This window comes from Pseudorca crassidens, chromosome 7 (genome assembly GCF_039906515.1).
Source record: "Pseudorca crassidens isolate mPseCra1 chromosome 7, mPseCra1.hap1, whole genome shotgun sequence".
Classification (NCBI taxonomy): Eukaryota; Metazoa; Chordata; class Mammalia; order Artiodactyla; family Delphinidae; genus Pseudorca; species Pseudorca crassidens.
The window spans coordinates 35,481,718-35,502,462 of record NC_090302.1 but is presented as its reverse complement, the minus strand read 5'-3'; the positions used below and the strand labels follow the sequence as shown (position 1 = coordinate 35,502,462).

Genomic DNA, 20,745 nt, shown 5'->3' with positions numbered 1-20,745 from the left:
AGAACTGGCTGCCAAGGTGCCAGGGGAAGTGGAGTGAAGATGATGTCAAGACAAGGGGACTGGCTGGAAGTCTATTCGATAAAAAAATAATCTAATGGACGTTCCACACCTGTGGCACAGAAAAGGTAAAGCTGTAGAGACAGAGAGTAGATTAGTGGTTTTCTGGGACCGGGGTTGGGCTTGGGGCAGGACTGCAAGTGGGAAGAGGGACTTCTGGGGGCATGATGGAAATGTTCTAAAATTGGGGTATGATGATTACACATCAAATTCTCTAAAAATATTTGAACTGTACACTTAAAACAAGGAATTTTATGGTATGTACATAGACCTCAATAAAGCTCAATAAATTAAACTTCAAAAAAAAAAGAAGAAAAACAAGAGATGAACAAGCTCCAAAACCATCTGCTCAGACTCCATTTTCACCTGTAGGGCTTCTATACAGCCAACCCAACCGACTGCTTAGAACATCACATGTATCTTTGATGATACTACAGAATTACTAGGTTTTTCTCCCCCTTAGGTGTGATAATGGCATTCTGATTTTTTTTTCAAGAGTAGTTTTTAAAGAGATAACATACTGAAATACTTACAGATGAAATGACATGACGTCTAGCATTTGCTTCAAAAGCTTATTTTTTGTACATTTGAAATTTTTTATAAATGTTAAAATTAAAAAAGGGAATAAAGAAGAGACCGCATGGACTATGGGTGGATGACTTTCCAAAGCTAAGTTTGGAATCATTACATATCTACATTTTCATCTCTTGGACTCATCAGAAACAAGAACTTGCTTGTCCTCTCCTAAGAAACTGCTACACTTCCTAGGAACTACAGGACTGCTGATTCAAAGTCTAACTCCTTGACTAGTGCTCATGACACACTCTCATTGTATGGTTAGAAAACAGGGTCAATAACCCCCAAAGTGGCGCTGCTCTGTGCCTTCTGCCCACAGACTGTAGAAGCTGAAGGAGCCACAAAGTTTAAAACCCTGTTTTATCCTCTCCAGCGAAGGAACCTCTGGTCCTCTGGGAGGGAGGGAGGCAGAATCTAATGGTTACACCCCAGGATACAAACACATGCAGATAGACAGTCGTGCCTGGCACTAGAGATAAAATGATCAACAAGACAGATCCATCTCTGCCCTCAGGGGTGACAGACTAATCAACATTCAAATACAATAAAGTATTGCAAGTGCTGTGGTAGGAAGTACAAGGTGCTACAGGAGACAAAGAAAGGGCGCCTGCCTCTGACGGGCTGGTGGAGGGGGTGTGGAAAGCCTCTTCGGGAAAGAAGCCAGCAGTCCCCTGCTGGGCTCTGGTGGCTGAACCAGAGAAACTCTGTACTCAGGACACGAGGCTGGGACGAGCTGCTACAACCCACAGCTGGAGCATGAAGTTAAAGTCCGCACTAGAAGGTAAGACATTCCACCCACCCCACCCACCAATAGAAGACTAGCAGCCCAGGGTTCAAATACCCAGGGAATCCCTCCAACAGACCACTTGGGTCCCCATCAAACTTCCCTACAGTGAAGCCCACCAGTCCTCAAGGCCCATTCACTCAGCTTCCAATCAGTCAGGAAGAAGCACCACAAACTGGAGGGGAAAAATCCCTAACATTGAAACCGAGTGCGGCCCTATGGGGCTCCCAGGCACGGAGGCTTTTTTGTCCCCCACTTCTTGTAGGCAAAACTCCAGCCTCCATGACCTTCCCTGAGTTCCAAAGGGCAGATTCGAACAGTTGCTAATCAAGGGAGGAGCAGGTAAGAAACCACCTGAGGCAAGATTAAAGGGACCGGAGAAGATTAGGAGACCATCTGAGACCCTGCACACATCCTAATCTTGTCAGCAATCTCATCCTTTTGAAACTCTGCAGAAGAAGAATGCAAGACTGTTACTGCCTTCGTCCTTATTGCATACCCCTGACTATGAGCCCCGACTATAAGACCTCTCCCTATTCCCCAGGGAGGGGAGCACAGTTCTTGAGGTGCTAGCCTACTGTGTTCCCTCTTCGCCTGGCAAAGAAATAAAGGCACTCTTTCTTTCTCCTCCATAACTGTCTCAGTATTTCTGTACAGCATCGGTGCACAGACAGCCAAGATTTTGGCAACATGAAAGAGCCCTAAACAAACAAACAAAAAGGCATCTGGAAGAAACAGAACTAAGGGCGAAAAACACCTATAATTAACATCCTCAGACAGCTAAGATACGATATCCATGAAACAGGAAGAGAATGTTTTTAATTTTTTTTGAAAAGAAATATTCCAGAAACAAAAAAAAGTATTGAAGTTTAAAATTGCAAAAAAAATTTTAAGTTACTAGAAGGGTTGGAAGATAATAATATGGCTGAGGAAATGTCACAGACAAGGCAAAGGAGAAATAAAAGTGAATGAACAAGAGAAAAAAAGAATTAACTAATGAAGCCCAAAGTCTGAATACAAAAAGAGAAAAGACAGAAAATGGGGAGAATGATAAACAACAAAGAATAATTCTCAGAACTGAAGAAGTTACTTATTCACACTAAAAAGGTCCACCAAGTGCTCAGCAATATGAATGAACAAATCCCACACCTGGCTCATTACAGTGACATTTTAAAACACCTGGGATAAAGATCTGGAAAGTTTTAAGTGGGGGGAGTTAACAAAGAATCAGGAATAAAACTGGCATTAGACTTCTCGAAAGCAATAGTGGAAGGTAAAAGGTTCTTTAAAATTCTCCGAGAAAATTACTTCCAACTTAGACCATACCCAGCCAAACATCAATTGTAAGGGGAGACTACGGCATTTTCCAGACAAGCAAGAACCCAAAAGTCTACCTCCCACATATCCCTTCTCAGGAAGCTATTAAACCTTGTGCTTCAGGAAGCTGGGAATAAACCAAGAAAAGGAAGATGAAGAATATAGGAATTGCAGATGCATCCTAGAAAACAGGCAAAGAGAATTTGAAAGATGATGCTGAAGCCCGAAGTGAGAGCTAGGCAGCAGGACTGGGGAGCAGACTGGAGCAGGAATATGAGGGACTCCAAGGAGTTCCCCAAGGGAAAAAAGGAATGGAGAGATCACATGACACAGTTGAGAGTGCTAAGAAGTTAACAGTTCCATGAAAATGTGAAGATAGGTCATAAAAAAACAAGAATTTTATTTTATTTTATTTTATTTTTTTGCGGTACGTGGGCCTCTCACTGTTTTGGCCTCTCCCGTTGCAGCACATAGGCTCCGGACGCGCAGGCTCAGTGGCCATGGCTCACGGGCCTAGCCGCTCCGCGGCATGTGGGATCTTCCCGGACCGGGGCACGAACCCATGTCCCCTGCATTGGCAGGCAGACTCTCAACCACTGTGCCACCAGGGAAGCCCAAGAAGAATTTTAAATGGGACAGTTATTAACTCCAGGAAGAATACATGGTTGTTTAGTTGCCGTACCCTATGTGTTTTGTTTACAGAGTCCTAATAATGTGAACACAGAGCCAAATTTGAGATACTGGAAGGGTAAGGGAAGGCCAATACATGTGTGTGGGGGAGGCAGAGGAGAAGTGGTGTAAGAAGGTTAAATTCTCACCTTCCCTATTAGTCAAGAAATGCTGTCTGAAATACTACCCCAAGAAATAGTAATATAAGAACGCTGTTTGGAAATACAGAAAGCAGTAGCAGACGAAACAACTAAAACAAGTGAAAGTGGCTGCCTCTAAGGAGGGGGAATTTGGAGGGGAAAAACGGGGGACAGAAGACTGCTATTTTTTTAGCTCTAAACCTAATGGAACTATGTGGCTTCTAAAATATAAATACATACATATATTTAACTTTTATAAAAATAATTTTTTTGGGGTTTTTTTTTTTTTTTTTGCCACACCACATGGCTTGTGGGATCTTAGTTCCCTGACCAGGGATTCAACCCACGCCCTCAGCAGTAAAAGCACAAAGTCCTAACCACTGGACCGCCAGGGAATTCCCAATATTAAATGAAATTTTAAAAAACATGGTAGGGCTTCCCTGGTGGCGCAGTGGTTGAGAGTCCGCCTGCCAATGCAGGGGACACGGGTTTGTGCCCCGGTCCGGGAAGATCCCACATGCCGCGGAGCAGCTGGGCCCGTGAGCCATGGCCGCTAAGCCTGTGCGTCTGGAGCCTGTGGTCCGCAACGGGAGAGGCCACAACAGTGAGAGGCCTGTGTACCGCAAAAAAACAAAACAAAACATGGTAGATCCTTGACATTCTAAAGGCATACACCCTGAGATCTTTGCACATCTCCAAATTCACAAGTACCATTATGGCACTTCACAAGGATTACTGCAAGCAGAAGGCCACATGGATGCCAAGCTGCACACCAGGCTTGCCCACTTGCTTTAGTGGCCCAGCCCTACAGAGCAGGCCAAGTCATGACTGAGTGAAATGACAAGTGACCACAGAACACACTCCTTCAAGATCCCTGGGAAATAACAAAAATGACAAACTCTAAATCCATAAAAACCAAAGGTCTACAGTGCCAACTGAGAGTATTAAGCACAGGCCTTTGCTGTACCTGGAAAGTTACAAATGGATGGTAAAATGCCTCAAAGCAGGGGCCACGTGTTGGCCTATTCTTTTACCTCCTGTGTTTTTTCAGCTTTTGAAGAGTTTCCAACAACAAAATACATCACTAAAACACGTACTTTCCTGCTGCCCCCTTCTTGCTTTATCAAGATTCCCTGCTAGGAGTGAAGGGCCAACAATGGCAAGCAGCAGCACATGCGCCCCTGACCCCACCCAATCAACCAGGGACCACAGAGCTCAAGGCTTTGGGGAGATTAGACAAAATGCAATTATTGCTCACAAGTCTATAGCTCCTGACTTGGAAAGTAAACACGTATAGTAGTAAATGTCAAGTTCCAAGGAGGCAATTATTTTATAGCAGTAACAGGGAAGAAACATTCTGGTTCAAGAAACAAAAGAAATAAAACAAGGAGTTGTCTCAGGAAGCTGTACCAGCCTCAGAGTCACTCTGAGAACTAAGAGACCATGTCAACTGGAGCCTTGTTAGGTTAAAGCAAGCAGCACCAGGCACTGAGTTTATTGCTTTCTCTCCTACTGTGGAGACTGGAACCAATGTTGTAGAACTGTTGCAGTGCTGACAGTAGTAGTAATAATAAAACAATGGTGACTACTGTTAGAGAGTCTTCTATGTGCTAGTCATTGTGTTAAGTACTTTTTATTTATATTATCTCTAATCTCCAAAACAACCTTGTCAGGTAGGGCTTACTATTCTGACTTAACAGAAGAGGGGAACATAAAAGACTAACTTCCCAAATAAATGGTATTTTAATGGAGCATTAAATGGGCAATGTCCAATGTCCTTCTTCTTCAACAAGCAGCAGAAATATGATCATCTGAGGAAAAACAGCCTCCTTATTTTTTGTAATGTCAGTTATCTTGAGTATAAGAGAAACCACCACTCTTTTCCACAAAAGGTCATTCACTAAAATGTCAAACTCCTAATATTCAATCCCCCTTTCTATAGAAAGGGCATAAGTAGCAAGGAAATTGTGGTCTCAAAAGCACCATTTTGAGGAGATTCCCAGGGCCCAGAAACCTATGAGAAGAGACTACTGAGGTAGCTAAACATGACCCCAACGAAAACAGAGGTTTAAATAATGTTGCAAAATAGGTAAACAGTTCATATAACTTCCTGTCATCCTAGAGATTGTCAGCCCTACACTAGATGCCCTGACACAGTCCTTGATATCAACTCAAGTTCTCCAGGCTCTTCTCCAAACACTGTAGGGATGCCTGGAATGTCCCGCTATGCCTTATTGTCAGGCCTTCATCAGGGCAGTACAAAGGCTAAGGATTCCTTTCTTCTTAAGGGGGCCTGGAAGTTGTGAAACTAAATGGTGACATTAGAGATGATCATCAAAACCAGGAGAAACACTTATTCTCTAAGTTAGTAACTGTGTTGAATTATCTGTTTAGACATAACTCCAAACTAATTTCTCCTTAACGGCAATATTCTTTCATCTTAATATCATTTAATCAATTTATGATCATTTAGATTAGCAATAGAAATCAAATCCACTAATATAAAAGCTAATTTTAGCCATAAAACTGGCCAATTAGATTATTCAACTGCTCCTTCCAATATATCCAAAGTGTCAGAAAACACTTCAGGGTAAGTCAGAGCCCTTAACTGGATACAATCAGTCCGCTCAACTGATTTAAGGAGAAAGGGATTTATGGTAAAAAGATGTTAGGAAGCTCACAAAATCTCCAGGAGGGTGGGAGAGTGATACAGGAATGCCCCAGAGCACCCAAGCACATTGTGGAAATCATTACTGCCACTACTACCTCTACTTTCCATGGATCCTGCTCTGGATTAGCTGCCCAGAAGAGAGCTGCCATTGCACCTTCTACACCAGCACAGTCCAACACAACTTCCTACAATGACAGAAATCAACAGCATAGTTGCTATGCTGTCCACTAGTCACATGTGTTTACTGAGCACTTGAAATGTGGCTAGTGTGACTGAGGAAATGAACTTTTAATTTTATTTAATTTTAATTAATTTAATGTCTACTGGATTGGACAGAGTAGTTCTAAATGCTCAGTATTGTTCCATATTGCTCACATCTGCATCCAGACCCCACTCAGGTACCTACAACCAAGGGAACCTAGTTCTCACATCTGCCCTGTAATGATGATTCTACCTTGGGAAATGGGACACACAATTTGCAGGCTCTCCAAATGGAAAGGTGGGGGTGTTCAAAAGGCTGGACAGCTGCCAGTGACAAACAGCCACTGTAACATTCCTCTGACAGTTAGAGCCCCTCCCCATGTATGTGATGGGTAAATGGCTTTGGAAATGCATAGCTTTTTTGGGCAAGAGGTGATCATCCCTAAAGTGAAAGAGAGAACCAAAATAACAGAAGGCCAAAGATCTAGTATTGTAGTACACGTGCACTGGCAGTGCAGACATCTTCAACTAGCATTTATTGAGCCCTTCCATAGGCTGTGATGAGGAACTAGGGTAAATTTTTAAAAGCTCTAGGGAATTTAAAACAGAACATTTAAAAACACTTATTTGTTAATTAATTTTTAAATAAAAATAAACAATGACAGGGACTTCCCTGGTGGCGCAGTGGTTAAGAATCTGCCTGCCAATGCAGGTGACATGGGTTTGAGCCCTGGTCTGAGAAGATGCAACATGCCATGGAACAACTAAGCCCGTGCACCACATTGCTGAGCCCGCACGCCTAGAGCCCGTGCTCTGCAACAAGAGAAGCCACCACGATGAGAAGCCCACACACCGCAACAAGAGTAGCCCCCACTCAACGCAACTAGAGAAAGCCTGCGTGCAGCAACAAAGACCCAACGCAGCCAAAAATAAATAATCAATCAATTTTTAAAAAAGACCCAACGCAGCCAAAAATAAATTTTTAAAAAATAAAATAAAAACAGGGCTTCCCTGGTGGCGCAGTGGTTGAGAGTCCGCCTGCCGATGCAGGGGACACGGGTTTGTGCCCCGGTCCGGAAAGGTCCCACATGCCGCGGAGCGGCTGGGCCCATGAGCCATGGCCGCTGAGCCTGCGCGTCCGGAGCCTGTGCTCCGTGATGGGAGAGGCCCCAATAGTGAGAGGCCCGTGTAGCGCAAAAATAAAATAAAATAAAATAAAAATAAACAATTACATGTTAACTTTTATGAAAAATAACTATACTCCCCCGAAAAAAAATAATGAGAAGAGTGGCACTGTTTTACATTTTTGCATTAACAGAAGATAGCTGGATTCTCATATTTGCTTCTGCATTCAGGATTTTGCAATATCATACACGAGTGTACACTCGTGAAAGGATTAAGTGAAAAAAGCAAATAAGTCTTTATATGAATATGAAAATAGCTTTGACCTCATAGACTCCTTGAAAAACTCTCAGAGGTCCCTATAGGTCCTTGGACTATACTTTGAGAATAGCTGATCTAATGAAAATTCTAACTATACTGGGGGATGGAGGAATGTGGAGTGTGCATTGAAATGCACAGAGCAAAACCAGTAGAATCATAAGGAGAAATTAACAAACTCATAAAAAACAAAATTCTTATCTCTAACCAAGGGGAAGTCAATAGATAATGCCTAAACTGAAAAATTAAGAAGCTCCAAGCATGGCTTTTTACATATGTATATAAATATCAAAGGAATTAGTTAAGAGTTGAAAGTGGGGGCTTCCCTGGTGGCGCAGTGGTTGAGAGTCCGCCTGCCGATGCAGGGGACACGGGTTCGTGTCCCGGTCCGGGAAGATCCCACATGCCGCGGAGCAGCTGGGCCCGTGAGCCATGGCCGCTAAGCCTGTGCGTCCGGAGCCTGTGCTCCACAACGGGAGAGGCCACAACAGTGAGAGGTCCGCGTACCGCAAAAAAAAAAAAAAAAAAAAGAGTTGAAAGTGGGAGTCTTGAGGAAGAGAAATGGGGAGCAGGGAGGCCAGGGCCTAGTATTCATCTTAAAAATCTGTGGAACTAAAAAAAAAAAAAAAAAAAAAATCTGTGGAACTATTTGATTCCTTAAGTGATGTGTACTTAGCAAACTACATATATATCTTTGGTAAAATTTCTTTTTAAAAATCTAAAAAGAGAGCCTGAACAGACCATAACTGGTCCCCACCGCCATGCACACAATTAGAAAGAGCTGCCAAAGAATTACTTCTCCCCTGAAGAGGCACGAGCACCAAGCAGTTTTACAGGAAATATCTATTGAATGCTATGGAAAAGATAATTCCTATATTATTTAAACCATTTTAGGATAGAAAGCTTCCTATTATGCAATTTTAAATATTGATAAATAGCTATTATATCACATGCCAGGCAATGCAATTAAATACTGTAAATATTGGGACTTCTCTGGTGGTCCAGTGGTTAAGACTCGGTGCTCCCAATGCAGGGGGCATGGGTTTGATCCCTGGTGGGGGAACTAGGATCACGCATGCCACATGGCGTGGCAGGGAAAATAAATAAATATTGACCAATCTTTCTGAATGGACTGGTGAGGATAAGTTATATATAGTGAAGGGCAACCTACTGCTGTCAGTGTACTGACTGACTTTTAAGAGAAGCTATTTAATATACAGTAACAAGTGACTTCCCTGGTGGTCCAGTGGTAAAGAATCCGCCTTACAATGCAGTCGATGAGGGTTCAATCTCTGGTCAGGGAATTAAGATCCCACATGCGTGGGGCAACTAAACCCTCGCGCCACCACTACTGAGCCCGCGCACCTCAACGAGAGAGCCTGTGTGCCACTAACTACAGAGCCCACGTGCCCTGGAGCCTGTGCACCACAAGTAGAGAGACAAAACCTGCACGCCACAACTAGAGAGAAGCACGCATGCCGCAACAAAAGATCCTACGTGCTGCAACTAAGACCCAACACAGCCAAAAAAAAAAAAAAAAAAAAATCCAGTAACGCATGCATAACTCAATTAAAGTAAAAATGGAGCCATGAGTTAAATGAAACGAGAAATGCAGCTGACTCACTAATGTGATTGTTAATATATGTTCTGGCCATCCCAAAGTGCCACAAGTCAGTATTCCAAGAATGAAATGGAAACAGCAGGGCATTACTGTGATGCCTCAAAGTGATTCCAAAGACTATGAATATGAAAAAGGCTTAGTGTCATACTGTCTTAGGGTCTGCTTGTGGGAAACCCTACCTAAGAGGATTCAAGTACATCTGACTTATCAAGGAAGTGCTCCCAGGAGAAACTGGGAATGGGAAGCAGTAGAGAGAAGCAGCAGCGGCCAAGCAAGGGAGCAATCTGGGGCAAAATCCCAGCTTTAGCCTGGTCCAGCAGGGGAACTCTGGAGTATAAGTAACTGAGTTTGAGCCGTCTCAAGGCAAGGGAACTGGTCTTTCATAGCCCTTGCGTTAGTCAGTCAACAGCTAAGAACCTCTCCAGGGAGATGGAGCACTTCAAGCTCTCTGGGCCTATGCACAAAGTGAAGCCAGTCACTCAAAGACAGTCCTCAAGAGTCACAGACACAAGCCGTTAGAAGCAAAGATTCACTCAAAGTTGCATAACTGGTGCACAGAAGCAGTAAAAAGGACCAAGGGGATCTGGTCAGGGCACAGACAGTATCTGCTATGTATACTTGGTGATACTAAAGAATAAAGTGCTATGTAACCATATGGATAAACAGATGACACTGTCTGTTGTAAAGGATATTTTTGTAAATATACTTAATATGTTTTATCCCCAATCTCCCACTGCTGTCCCCAAACTATTATTAGGTCAATGAGAAATCCCAATTCCTTTCTTTGATTCTAAGAGGCCACTTAGCATTAAGAGGCCCCATTGTAGTAAAAGTTAGTAATCACTGTTTTAACAAGTCATTAACAAAATAATTTACCATAACATAATTTCTTAATTGAGTTTTCTGGGATAACTAAAGAAATTTAATTAATTTGGGTATTAAAATACAGCTAACTGTAGTTATGATGGTCTGTCAGTTAAGGCCTTGTACACAACCAACAGCACTCAACTCTGGTTTACTTGAGTGAAAGCCATCTGAGAGCTCAAAGACTTGGGAGGCTGAAGAACCAGACAGCAGGAGCTTGGAAGGGCTAGGAAGCAAAATCCACAATCACACTGGTACAGTAGGAAGAGTCTCCTTGGGCTACTGCCCCTGCAATAAATGGGCTCCAACAGTTCCCTCAGTTATGGACATCACATGCTCAAGATTCAAAGTTCCAGGGAGAGCTTCTAATATAGCTGAACTTAGGGACCCACCCACCCCTACCTGTGATTGTGCTGGGGAAGAAAGAGGAAGGATCTATTTTTCCTTCTGTGATGGAAGGCTGATTGCTGATTTATCCACCTAACAAGATTATACATGAAGGGGATGGAGATAATTCACAACAAAGAAATCAGAGTGCTATTAGGAAGAGAGAAAGAATGCTGGAGAATTTTTTGGTGATACTATATGATATATTAGGCAACAAATAAACTGGTCAATATAAGGACAACCCAAGAACTGGCATAGCCTAATTTATATTTCATGTTCTTTATAAAAACTGGTCACTTGAAATAAGTCAACGTGTATAGCAGATTGCATTTTCCAAGTTGGCTAGCCACATGAAGGTCTCCCATACTGCATGTTTTCTTACGGTCTGATATCAACACTCCTCTCATGAAGAGGTGGGCGTCTACGTCGACTCCCCTTGAAGCCAGGCAAGTCTATGACTATGGCAAAAGTTACACTATGTGACTACTTGTGAGCTAGGTCATAAAAAGTGACACCGCTTTCACCTGGTCTTTTTGGCTTCCTCTTAGAACCCAACAACCATTCTGTGAGGAAGCGCAGCTGAAATCTAGTTGACAGTCAACACCTGCCTCCAGACATGACTTCAAGTTAACTTCAGCCCCCCACACAATCTGACTACGTAACAGACCCCAAGAGAGAATCAGCTAGCTGAGCCCAGTCAACCCCTAGAACTCTTAGAGATAATAATAAAATGCTTTTTGTGGTTTTAAGCCATTAAGCTTTCGAGTGATTTGTTACATAGCAATAAATAACTGAAACAATGTAAAACTTGTTAACATCACCCCACAAATCAATATTCAAATACTATCTCCAAGGGACACCTTTTTTTTTCTTTTGGTCTGTCTACTAATGTCCTTGGGGTAAATCACTTTCTACCCATTCTTAGTCCAGCTGGAAAAGATCAGACTGCCTCCAAACCTCTGAGTTCCCGATGATCTTTGGTTCCTCCAAATGATCTAGAGAGGCCTGGCTAATTTCTTAACCACTTCCCTTGATTACAATGATTGTTTCAGAGATGGATATGTGAGCCAAGCCACAGCAATTAGAGTCTGCCCTGGGGACTTTTGCTGATACCATCAACAAAGAATCTCTTGCTCCCTTCTGCACCACAAGTGCTAAAATTTGAACCATAAAGAGAAGATTAGCATGGCCCCTGAGCAAGGATGACAAGCAAATTCATGAAATGTTCCGTATTTCTCACTCACTGGGATCCTTATCAGTGCCAGTGTTACAGGAGAGAAATGATGGATTGACTGTTTCAAAAGAGAGAGCGAGAATAGAATAGAATAGATATTCTCTTCACCCAGATTGCAAGCTGTGAGAGAGATGTAAGTCTAACGCTGATGGTGGCAATTTTTGCCTATCTGAGAATGAAGCCAACAAAGAAGGAAGCAATACCAAAGACAATGTCCTGATGACATCAAGACCATGGGATCCAGCCATGACTGTAGTTAGCATGACCCTAGGACTTTCTATTTCATGAGCCAACAAATTCCCCTTTTACTTTAACCTGGTTCATGCTGGATCTCTGTCACACAGTGAAGTTCAAATCGCAATCTTAAAAAAATCTAAACAACATGGCTATCTTGAAACAGTTTTGGATCTAGAAAGTGTATTTTTAAAATTCAGTTAGTTTGAGAGGTATGAAATGTGTTACTCTCCACTGTGATGGAAGGGAATCATGAATCAAGATCATGGTTATTCAAAACTCACAAGCATCTCTAGCAAACTCAGAGATCCAGTCTAAAAGCTATAAAAGAGTTCATGCTGAGAAGGTAAGTGTTTTACCAAAAGCTGCCTGTTTGAAGCCTTCAAACCAAGGGAAAAAGCTTCAGGTCTCTTTTTCTTTTTTTAATAATTTTAAAAAATTTTTATTTATTTATTTTTGGCTGCGTTGGGTTTTCGTTGCTGCACGCGGGATTTCTCTAGTTGCAGTGGGTGGGGGCTACTCTTCGTTGCGGGGCGCGGGCTTCTCATTGTGGTGGCTTCTCTTGTTGCAGAGCACGGGCTCTAGGCACACGGGCTTCAGCAGTTGTGGCTCATGGGCTCTAGAGCACAGGCTCAGTAGTTGTGGCACATGGGCTTAGTTGCTCTGCGGCATGTGGGATCTTCCTGGACCAGGGCTCAAAGCCGTGTCCCTTGCATTGGCAGGCAGATTCTTAACCACTTAGCCACCAGGGAAGCCCCAGGTCTCTTTAAAAGATTTCAAAATGTGACTATGAGCCTATATGGCAGGAGGATATACAGCAAGTAATCTATCAATTTGTAACTTTGACCCAAAGCAAGTGTACACTACAATATTTTTTATACAGGAACAGAGTTTTAGAAATTTGCAAACTAAATATAATTAAGAAAATACACTTATACCACTCCTTATTACATTAACATGAATAATCAAGAGTTGACTTTTCTCAATAGACTTACTTTCCTAATAGTGCTTTACTTAGACTAATAAAAAAGTTCATTTGTGTTCTAGGGGAACAAGCCAGTTAATAGCACATTTTAAACTGTTTGACTTATATATTGACCTACCCACATGCTTTTCAATAATATACTTAGTTCATAAAGAAATGTACACCCATACTCAAACATCATCTACAACATATCAAGTGATTTGCCGCTGGTCTGCCAGGCAGGACCTGCAAGGCTACACCTGCAAGAAGCATCTTAACATTCTAAGAACTCTTAATGTTCAATATCCCTAATCTAGATAAAACCTTAGCAGAAAAATAACTAAACAGAACTTTGCCTCCACTTGTAGAGATGACGTAAGTGAAAATAAATGTAAGAGAACAAAACTAGGCAAGGTCCCAGTCAAGCAGGCTAGGATTTTTGATGGGGTTACAAGTCCTGGAGTCCTAGAACATTCATCCATATTCTGGTCTGATCAACTAAGTGGGACTACGTAGGCACACAGGCGCCCAAGGTTAACCCCAGCTACCACATCTGTCAGCATGACTAATTTTATAGTCTCTCTGGTTCTGCTGTGTCAGGGCAGCTCAGAAATTGGACAGATTAAGTGTATTAAAAAGGAAATCAGGACTTCCCTGGTGGTCCAGCGGTAAAGAATCTGCCTTACAATGCAGGTAACGTGGGTTTGATCCCTGGTCAGGGAGCTAAGATCCCACATGCTGCGGGGCAACTAAGCCCACGAGCCACAACTACTGAGCTCGAGCACCTCAACTAGAGAGGCCACATGACCTGGAACCTGCGCACCAGAACTACAGAGCCCACGGTGCCCTGGAGCCTGCACGCCACAACTAGAGAAAGAAAACCTGCACGCCACAACTAGAGAGAAGCCCACGTGCCACAACAAAAGATCCTGCGTGCCGCAACTAAGACCCGACACAGCCAAAAATAAATAAAATAAATAAATAATAAATCTTTAAAAAAAAAAAAGGAAATCCATCAATGACTAAAAGTGAGCATGACTGGGGATGTCAAGCTAATGCCAGAAGCCCTTACCATCTCACCCTACCCTCCAGCTCTCCCACTTTACCAGCTTGTTTCCCAGTTCAAAATTCCTAGGGCTGGACTTCCCTGGTGTTGCAGTGGCTAAGAATCCTCCTGTCAATGCAGGGGACACAGGTTTGAGCCCTGGTCCAGGAAGATCCCATATGCCGTGGAGCAACTAAGCCTGTGTGCCACAGCTACTGAGCCTGTGCTCTAGAGCCCACGAGCCACAACTGCTGAGCCCGTGTGCCACAACTACTGAAGCTCGTGCGCCTAGAGCCCATGCTCCACAACAAGAGAAGCCACAGCAATGAGAAGCCTGCTTGCCGCAACTAGAGGAAGCCCGTGCACAGCAGTGAAGACCCAACACAGCCAAAAATAAATAAATACATAAATTTCTTTAAAAAAATTCCTAGGGATTAGCTGACCTAAAACTTCATAATTCAGCTTGAATAAGAAAAGTTATTAGTGACCTACTTATATTCTAGTGCAAAGTCAAAATGCTTCTACTAAAACTTCTTGTTGACTCCAGGGACTATAATTTCTCTCTCTCTTCAAAAGTGCCTGATATACAACTCCGTAAATTATCTTGAATGAATTTTGTATTTAGGTGAAATGTAACACCATATTACCCAACAGTCATTTTTCTGAGAGTCACAACTATCCCTACAATCAGCCAAAAGCCAGAAAGAAAAAGTCTCAGAATATCCAAAATAAAGGTCAAAGCCTATGTATGAAAGATTTCCTCATAGGGAAGTACCTCAAGCCCTCACATAGTCTTTTTTTAATAATTATTTTTTTAATTAATTAATTAAGCTGCAAAAAGAGACAGCTGATGCACTAAGGGAGAAAAGGGGCCCAGCAGCACGTACTGGGGCTATTAGCCCTAAATTTTTACATATATAGAAAGCGCATGTATGTGGAATCTCTTTTTTTGTTTTGTTTCGGTTTCGGGGGGTGGTTGTTTTTTGTTTGTTTTTGGCCGCACTGCGTGGCTTGCAGGATCTTAGTTTCCCAACCAGGGACTGAACGTGGGCCCTCGGCAGTGAAAGCATGGAGTCCTAAAAACTGGATCGCCAGGGAATTCCCTGCAATCTCATTCTTTAAAAATATAGGATAAATGGGACTTCAGCGTAAAGGCAGCCTTTGATTTATACATATACTGTGCTACTCAAGTTTGCAAAATAAATCACTTAGCATTTTCTCAGCAATATTACCTTCCAAGACCACTCACAAAGTATGCCTTTAACCTGTTACTATGTTAGCAAACAGGTCAAAGCACCTGTGCAGTGTAAGTAACACTGCACCACACTTACCACTATACTTCGATTAGTTGGATGAAAGGGTTGAATGCCTACTAAGAGCGAGGTCCTGTAGGTATTTTACATATATTCTCTCTTATGGATGATGATCAAGCAGTGACTGTCTTCCCCATGCCTAGGGCCAACATCACCCAACTAGTACAGCAAGTGAAGGATAAGAGATATGATCCTAGGTCCATCCACAAAACTTCACTTTGCAGTAATGGGAGTAGCCCCCAGGAAGACATGGGCCCAGTGGCTGATGACAGGATATTCAGAGGAGAGACAGTAAGCAATTACTAGTGTGAGCAAAGGCTAGGAATAAGGATCAGGCAATTGGAGGGAGTGAGGGGATGAAGCTGAAAAGCAGGGTCAGGGTCAAGGATTGGAACTGAGTGAAAAGACAGGTGTGTAAAATAACAGCTAAGGGAGTGAAAATTAGAGCAAGGATTCTGCAAGAGCTGGCAGGAGGGGCTTTTCGTCTCTTTTCTTCCTCAAATCCTCCCTTATTACCAATGCTACACGCCACCGCCTCCACCACCACAGCCCACACTGCCAAGTCTTCACCAGTGATAACAGACCCTAGTTTAGAAGGTCAGCAGGACGCAAGATAAGCTTTGCCTTCTCCTCCCACTGCTCCTTACCACTGGCTCCTCCCAACCCTGCCTTCCATGAGGCTTGTGCCAAACAAGAATCAGGGAGCAGAGCCTTGGGGAGAAGAGGGGCTGGGTGACAGAATGCATTCCTGGTGGCAGGATCACCTGTAATAAGGGGAAGATCTTGGTCTGCCCAAACCTGTCAGGGAGGTGGTCAGCCAAGGTGGTGGCCCACCGGCAGAATGCTGTCTGATAGATGGGCATGCTCAAGACAGTCAGTTACATGAGAGTCTGACAGCATTGCACTTCAACTTCAAAATAATTTATGACAGGGGCTTCCCTGGTGGTGCAGTGGTTGAGAGTCCGCCTGCCGATGCAGGGGACACGGGTTCGTGCCCCGGTCCGGGAAGATCCCACGTGCCGCAGAGCGGCTAGGCCCGTGAGCCATGGCCGCTGAGCCTGCGCGTCTGGAGCCTGTGCTCCGCAACGGGAGAGGCCACAACAGTGAGAGGCCCGCGTACCACACACAAAAAAATAATAATAATAATTTATGACAAACTTCACTGCTTTATCCTATTTAGAACTTTACACTTGCACTGTAACTGTTCTAGAAATTTCCCTGTCTCGGGTACTACATTTTCCTAAAACTTAAAATGACTAGCCAGCCAGCTGATTGTCCAGATAAAAGAACACCTGTAGCCACTTAACGCTCTAAAGAGCATACAAACTTCACAAAGGTACCCAAAAATCTATAGAAACCATCCATCAATGGCTTCTTTTAGCTGTTTATATATTTGAGACTATATTTTAACATCTGTTTTAAAAGTCTAAATATATTTTCCCTCTATTATTTAGAAAATGCTGCCTGACACACATCCCAGTTGCCTCCACCACACACAACCTTTTCAGCAATTTTTAAAAATAGCTTTTATTGCCTTGCACCCCTGACAGATCAAGATACGTATTTCTTACGGAAAAAAACTAAACTTCTATCAAGAAGAAAGCCATGCTGAAGCATTGGAGACACAATTATTGATGGTGCCTTTCCAGGAGAGAAGATGAAAAATGGATTTAATTCATTTCTTATACCTAGTTTACCTTCAAAGTAGTATATTCCTTCACTTCTGAATAATTTATCAAATCAATAGTGACTGATACTTCACCTGCTAAGTGACTGATACTTCACCTGCTAAGTTGCTTTTGACATTCTACTCAAAATAAAATACAGTGTATGTTACTACATGTGTTTAGATTTTTGTACCATCTGTACATTCCTCTCAAAACTGAACCCCAGAACAGTGGGTTTTCTTCTCCCTGTCCTCCTTCCTCAAATCCTCTCTGTAGACTAAAACAGAAGGACTTGTATTTCAAAGACCTTTAAAATTGAAGGTCTTATATTTTTAGAGGAAGACAGCTGAGTATATTTTAAATTATAACTAATTTAGATGTACTGAAAAATCAATTACACCAAGTTAACAATATCATGTATGGAAGAAAGGGGGCAACAATTAACCCTAATCATTTTAAACTTAAGCTGGAAATAAAGCATTTGTAAACTGTTATCAAGTATACAAAGTAACAAAACACCAAGTACAGTTTCCAAAAAGCAGACCCAGCACTCAATCATCCTTTAAAATTTGTCAAAGAAACAAAACAGTTCGTTAATTCCCCTCTGAATAAGGAAAAAATATTACTTCCAATAGGATTCCTTTCAATAGCAAACTTTCTTCAGAGTGCAGATTTGGAAAATTAATTGCTTACAATTAACAACGAATTAGTTGGATACAAAAGTCTTTTAATTGCACCAAGTTTCATTAAATCTAAGATGCCAGTGATTATCAAGTGCAACATTATCTCATGTAACATTGGGGGGAAAAACAATGCCAGTTAAGCTATGGTATAATGCTTACTTATGGCATCCTGTCCTCAAGATTAAAATGTGAACAAAATGTGGTTTAGAATCAAGGAAATACTGGAACCTTAAACATATCATTCAAGTATGTTAGAATATCACAAGGAAAATTATGTACAGATAAAATAATCTTAGATACTAAGGCAGTAATCTATCTATATTACAATAAAATGTCAGTACTCCAACACAATTCCTAATCTGAGCTGTCAGAAAGATAAATCAAAGCTTTTAGTAAACAGATGTATAATTAATCAAATGAAAAGCACCTCCCAAAATTGGAATCTGGAGATTAAAAGCCACTATTCAGTAATGACAATGATGAAAACAACTGTAAGAACAATAGTTCACTCAGAAACAGCTGGCCTTTTAGCATGAGTTCACCTCATACTTAGACAAAAGGTGCCGTGTGGTGTTACATTCCATCCCACCTGCAACACTAACAAAATCTGGCTCTACTAGACAACATCCATATTTGAGAAATGTTAAGTACAGTCAAAGAGAACTCATATGCTTAAAACTGACAAACAGGAAAAGTATTCGTTTACAACAAATTTATATTAAAAAAATAAAAGTTGAAGACTAAAATGGAATCAATACCTTGGGTTTTTCTTTTCCCTTTCCAAGGAGAAACTGAGGCAGATTCAAGATTCTGTCAGCACTACAGCAAACTTCGTCATTTCTCACTGTACACAAGCTATTTTTAAGTCTTACCCACGCTAAAGAACTCCAATTCAACATAATTCATGCTAAATACTTTAAATACTAAACATTTACATGCATTTTGTATCCAACTGATTTTTTTTTTTAATAACTTCAACTACTTGTGATAGCCTTACGACAAAGTCTCTTTTGAGAGCACTGACCCCTAAGCTTAGGAAAACACCCCACTCTAAGATGCTTTTCTTCCAAATCTTATCTCTTTCAGAATTTTGCTAGACACCTCAAATAGGAAGAATACAGCTTGCCAGTATCCCCAGCTAACTATACCATGCTTTGACACAACTTTTAGGAAAGAAAAAGCAAATCAAGAAAACATGCTGACTTCAGGACTCTTTAAAAAGTCCTGGTTCATTTACTTAGCAAAACGCAAGAGCCCGAACAGGTCCTCAACGAGTTAGTCTTACCTGGCAGGTCACCAACCTGACAGTGGTGGTGAGGCCAGTCTTCCCAAGTTTTCTGGGATTTCCAGAGGGGACTAAAGTAATAGTAGGAGGCCTTCCCTTGGTTTAGGGGCTTTTCTCTAAAATTCTCTCTCCTCTCCCCACCTGGTCTTTTTCCCCCGCCGCTAATCTTTTAGCTTATCAACCTCACCACCAAAATCACAACACTGAATGCACTTTCTCCAGAAAACGGTGAGGCACCTAGCCCACCTTTTTTAAATTATCTAAGGCACAACAGCCCCTACAAGGATAACAAATCATCAGTGATGTCTAAGGCACAGCATTCTCTTCAATCTCTAAAGAAAGATCCTAATGTATGTAATATCTTCTACCTACTACAACTGAAAAGTGTATGAACATATTTCGGAAATATTTCTGCTTCAGTTCTTGAAGGTGAAGGGTTTCTTACTTCAATTCATTAAAATTAACCAGAACCCAACCATACTACTTAGTACTCAAGATTTCACTGCGCCTTTACCTAAAATTTTTCCTCCAAACTAAATATTTAGGATTTGTGTCCTATTCAGAAATTAGCTTCCACAGTACCCTCCACGATGCCAGAATGCACACTGACTTAATAACAAACGACCTTTTGGAAGAGAAGAAAAACTAACCTTCGACCCCCCCTTAACTCACTGCCTAAGGTTAGTATTTAAGTATAAATCTGCATGTCCTCCAAACAAGGGGAGGAGGGCAGAAGGCTGTTCTTACCACTGCATCCCCCACAGCTCCTAGCACGAAGCCTGGAAGCAGAGGCCATTCAATAATAGCCTATAAACACTGTAGTCCTCTGATAAGTAGGGGCATTCCAAAACACTGGCTCCACCCCTCCAAGGGTCAGCCTCCGGTTCCCGATTCCAGGCCGCCTCGGCCTTGCTCTGGTGTAAATGAAACCTCGTCGCTCAAACAGACCCAGGATGGGGGCGAGAGAGCCACCCGACCCCATCCCGCAGATCCTCTATTCACCCCGCCAGGCTGTTGGTCCCAAGTCTTCCCCACCCGATCCCAGTAACCAACGTCGCAAGCCCGCAGATCCGAGGGGGCAAGAGCCCCGCCCCACCGGCTGGACCTACAGCCTGGCGTCAGGACACGGGGGACGCCTGCGCAGAAGAACACGCCTTCCACCCTCCCGGCCCCTCCGTTCCGAGGGTAACAATACCACCTCAGAAAGACTGACAAGGTAGGCGGGGGTGGGGGGATGGAGGGGAACCGGTACGCGTCTGCGCGCGCCCCGACGCCTGGACTAGACCCTGCTCGCGCCGCCCATCCAGCTCCCCCAGAGCCCAACTGTCTCCACGTGAGCGCGCCCGCGCGCGCCACCACGGCTCGCGCTGACAGGGTTGCCTCACCTGAGCCGGACTCCGCCCCCCTTCTCGCTGGAGGAGGCGGTGACCCTTCTCCGATCGGACCCGACAGTGTCGGAGGAGGCGGGAACGTCCAGGCTGGCGCCCCAGTGATGAGATTTCCTCCCCCTTCCGCTCACCCCGCCTCTCGTCCTCTGGCTGCTTCAGCCCGTTCGCCGCCGCACTCTGAGACTACCACGGCAGCGGCCCACAG

General features: G+C 42.9%; 1 protein-coding gene and 1 non-coding gene across 8 annotated transcripts in view; one reads left to right on the top strand and one right to left on the bottom strand.

Moving 5' to 3' along the window:
- ZBTB5 (zinc finger and BTB domain containing 5) overlaps positions 1-20,745 on the bottom strand; it is a 26,077-nt gene extending 5,332 nt beyond the window's left edge. For 2 of the 7 annotated variants that reach the window (XR_010944957.1, XM_067743921.1), the window contains exon 1: positions 19,900-20,462. Coding sequence is in view for 2 of the 7 variants with exons in the window: in XM_067743921.1 (XP_067600022.1) it covers positions 19,900-19,907 (8 nt within the window). In the remaining 5 variants the exon portion in view is untranslated. Of the gene's footprint in view, positions 1-18,625; positions 19,114-19,152; positions 19,874-19,899; positions 20,463-20,537 lie in introns of those variants that run through there. The other 5 variants (XR_010944956.1, XM_067743920.1, XM_067743922.1 and 2 more) reach the window with 4 other exon arrangements.
- Positions 11,858-11,964, top strand: LOC137228499 (U6 spliceosomal RNA). The gene has a single exon (XR_010945288.1). It is a non-coding gene; the product is annotated as a U6 spliceosomal RNA (small nuclear RNA).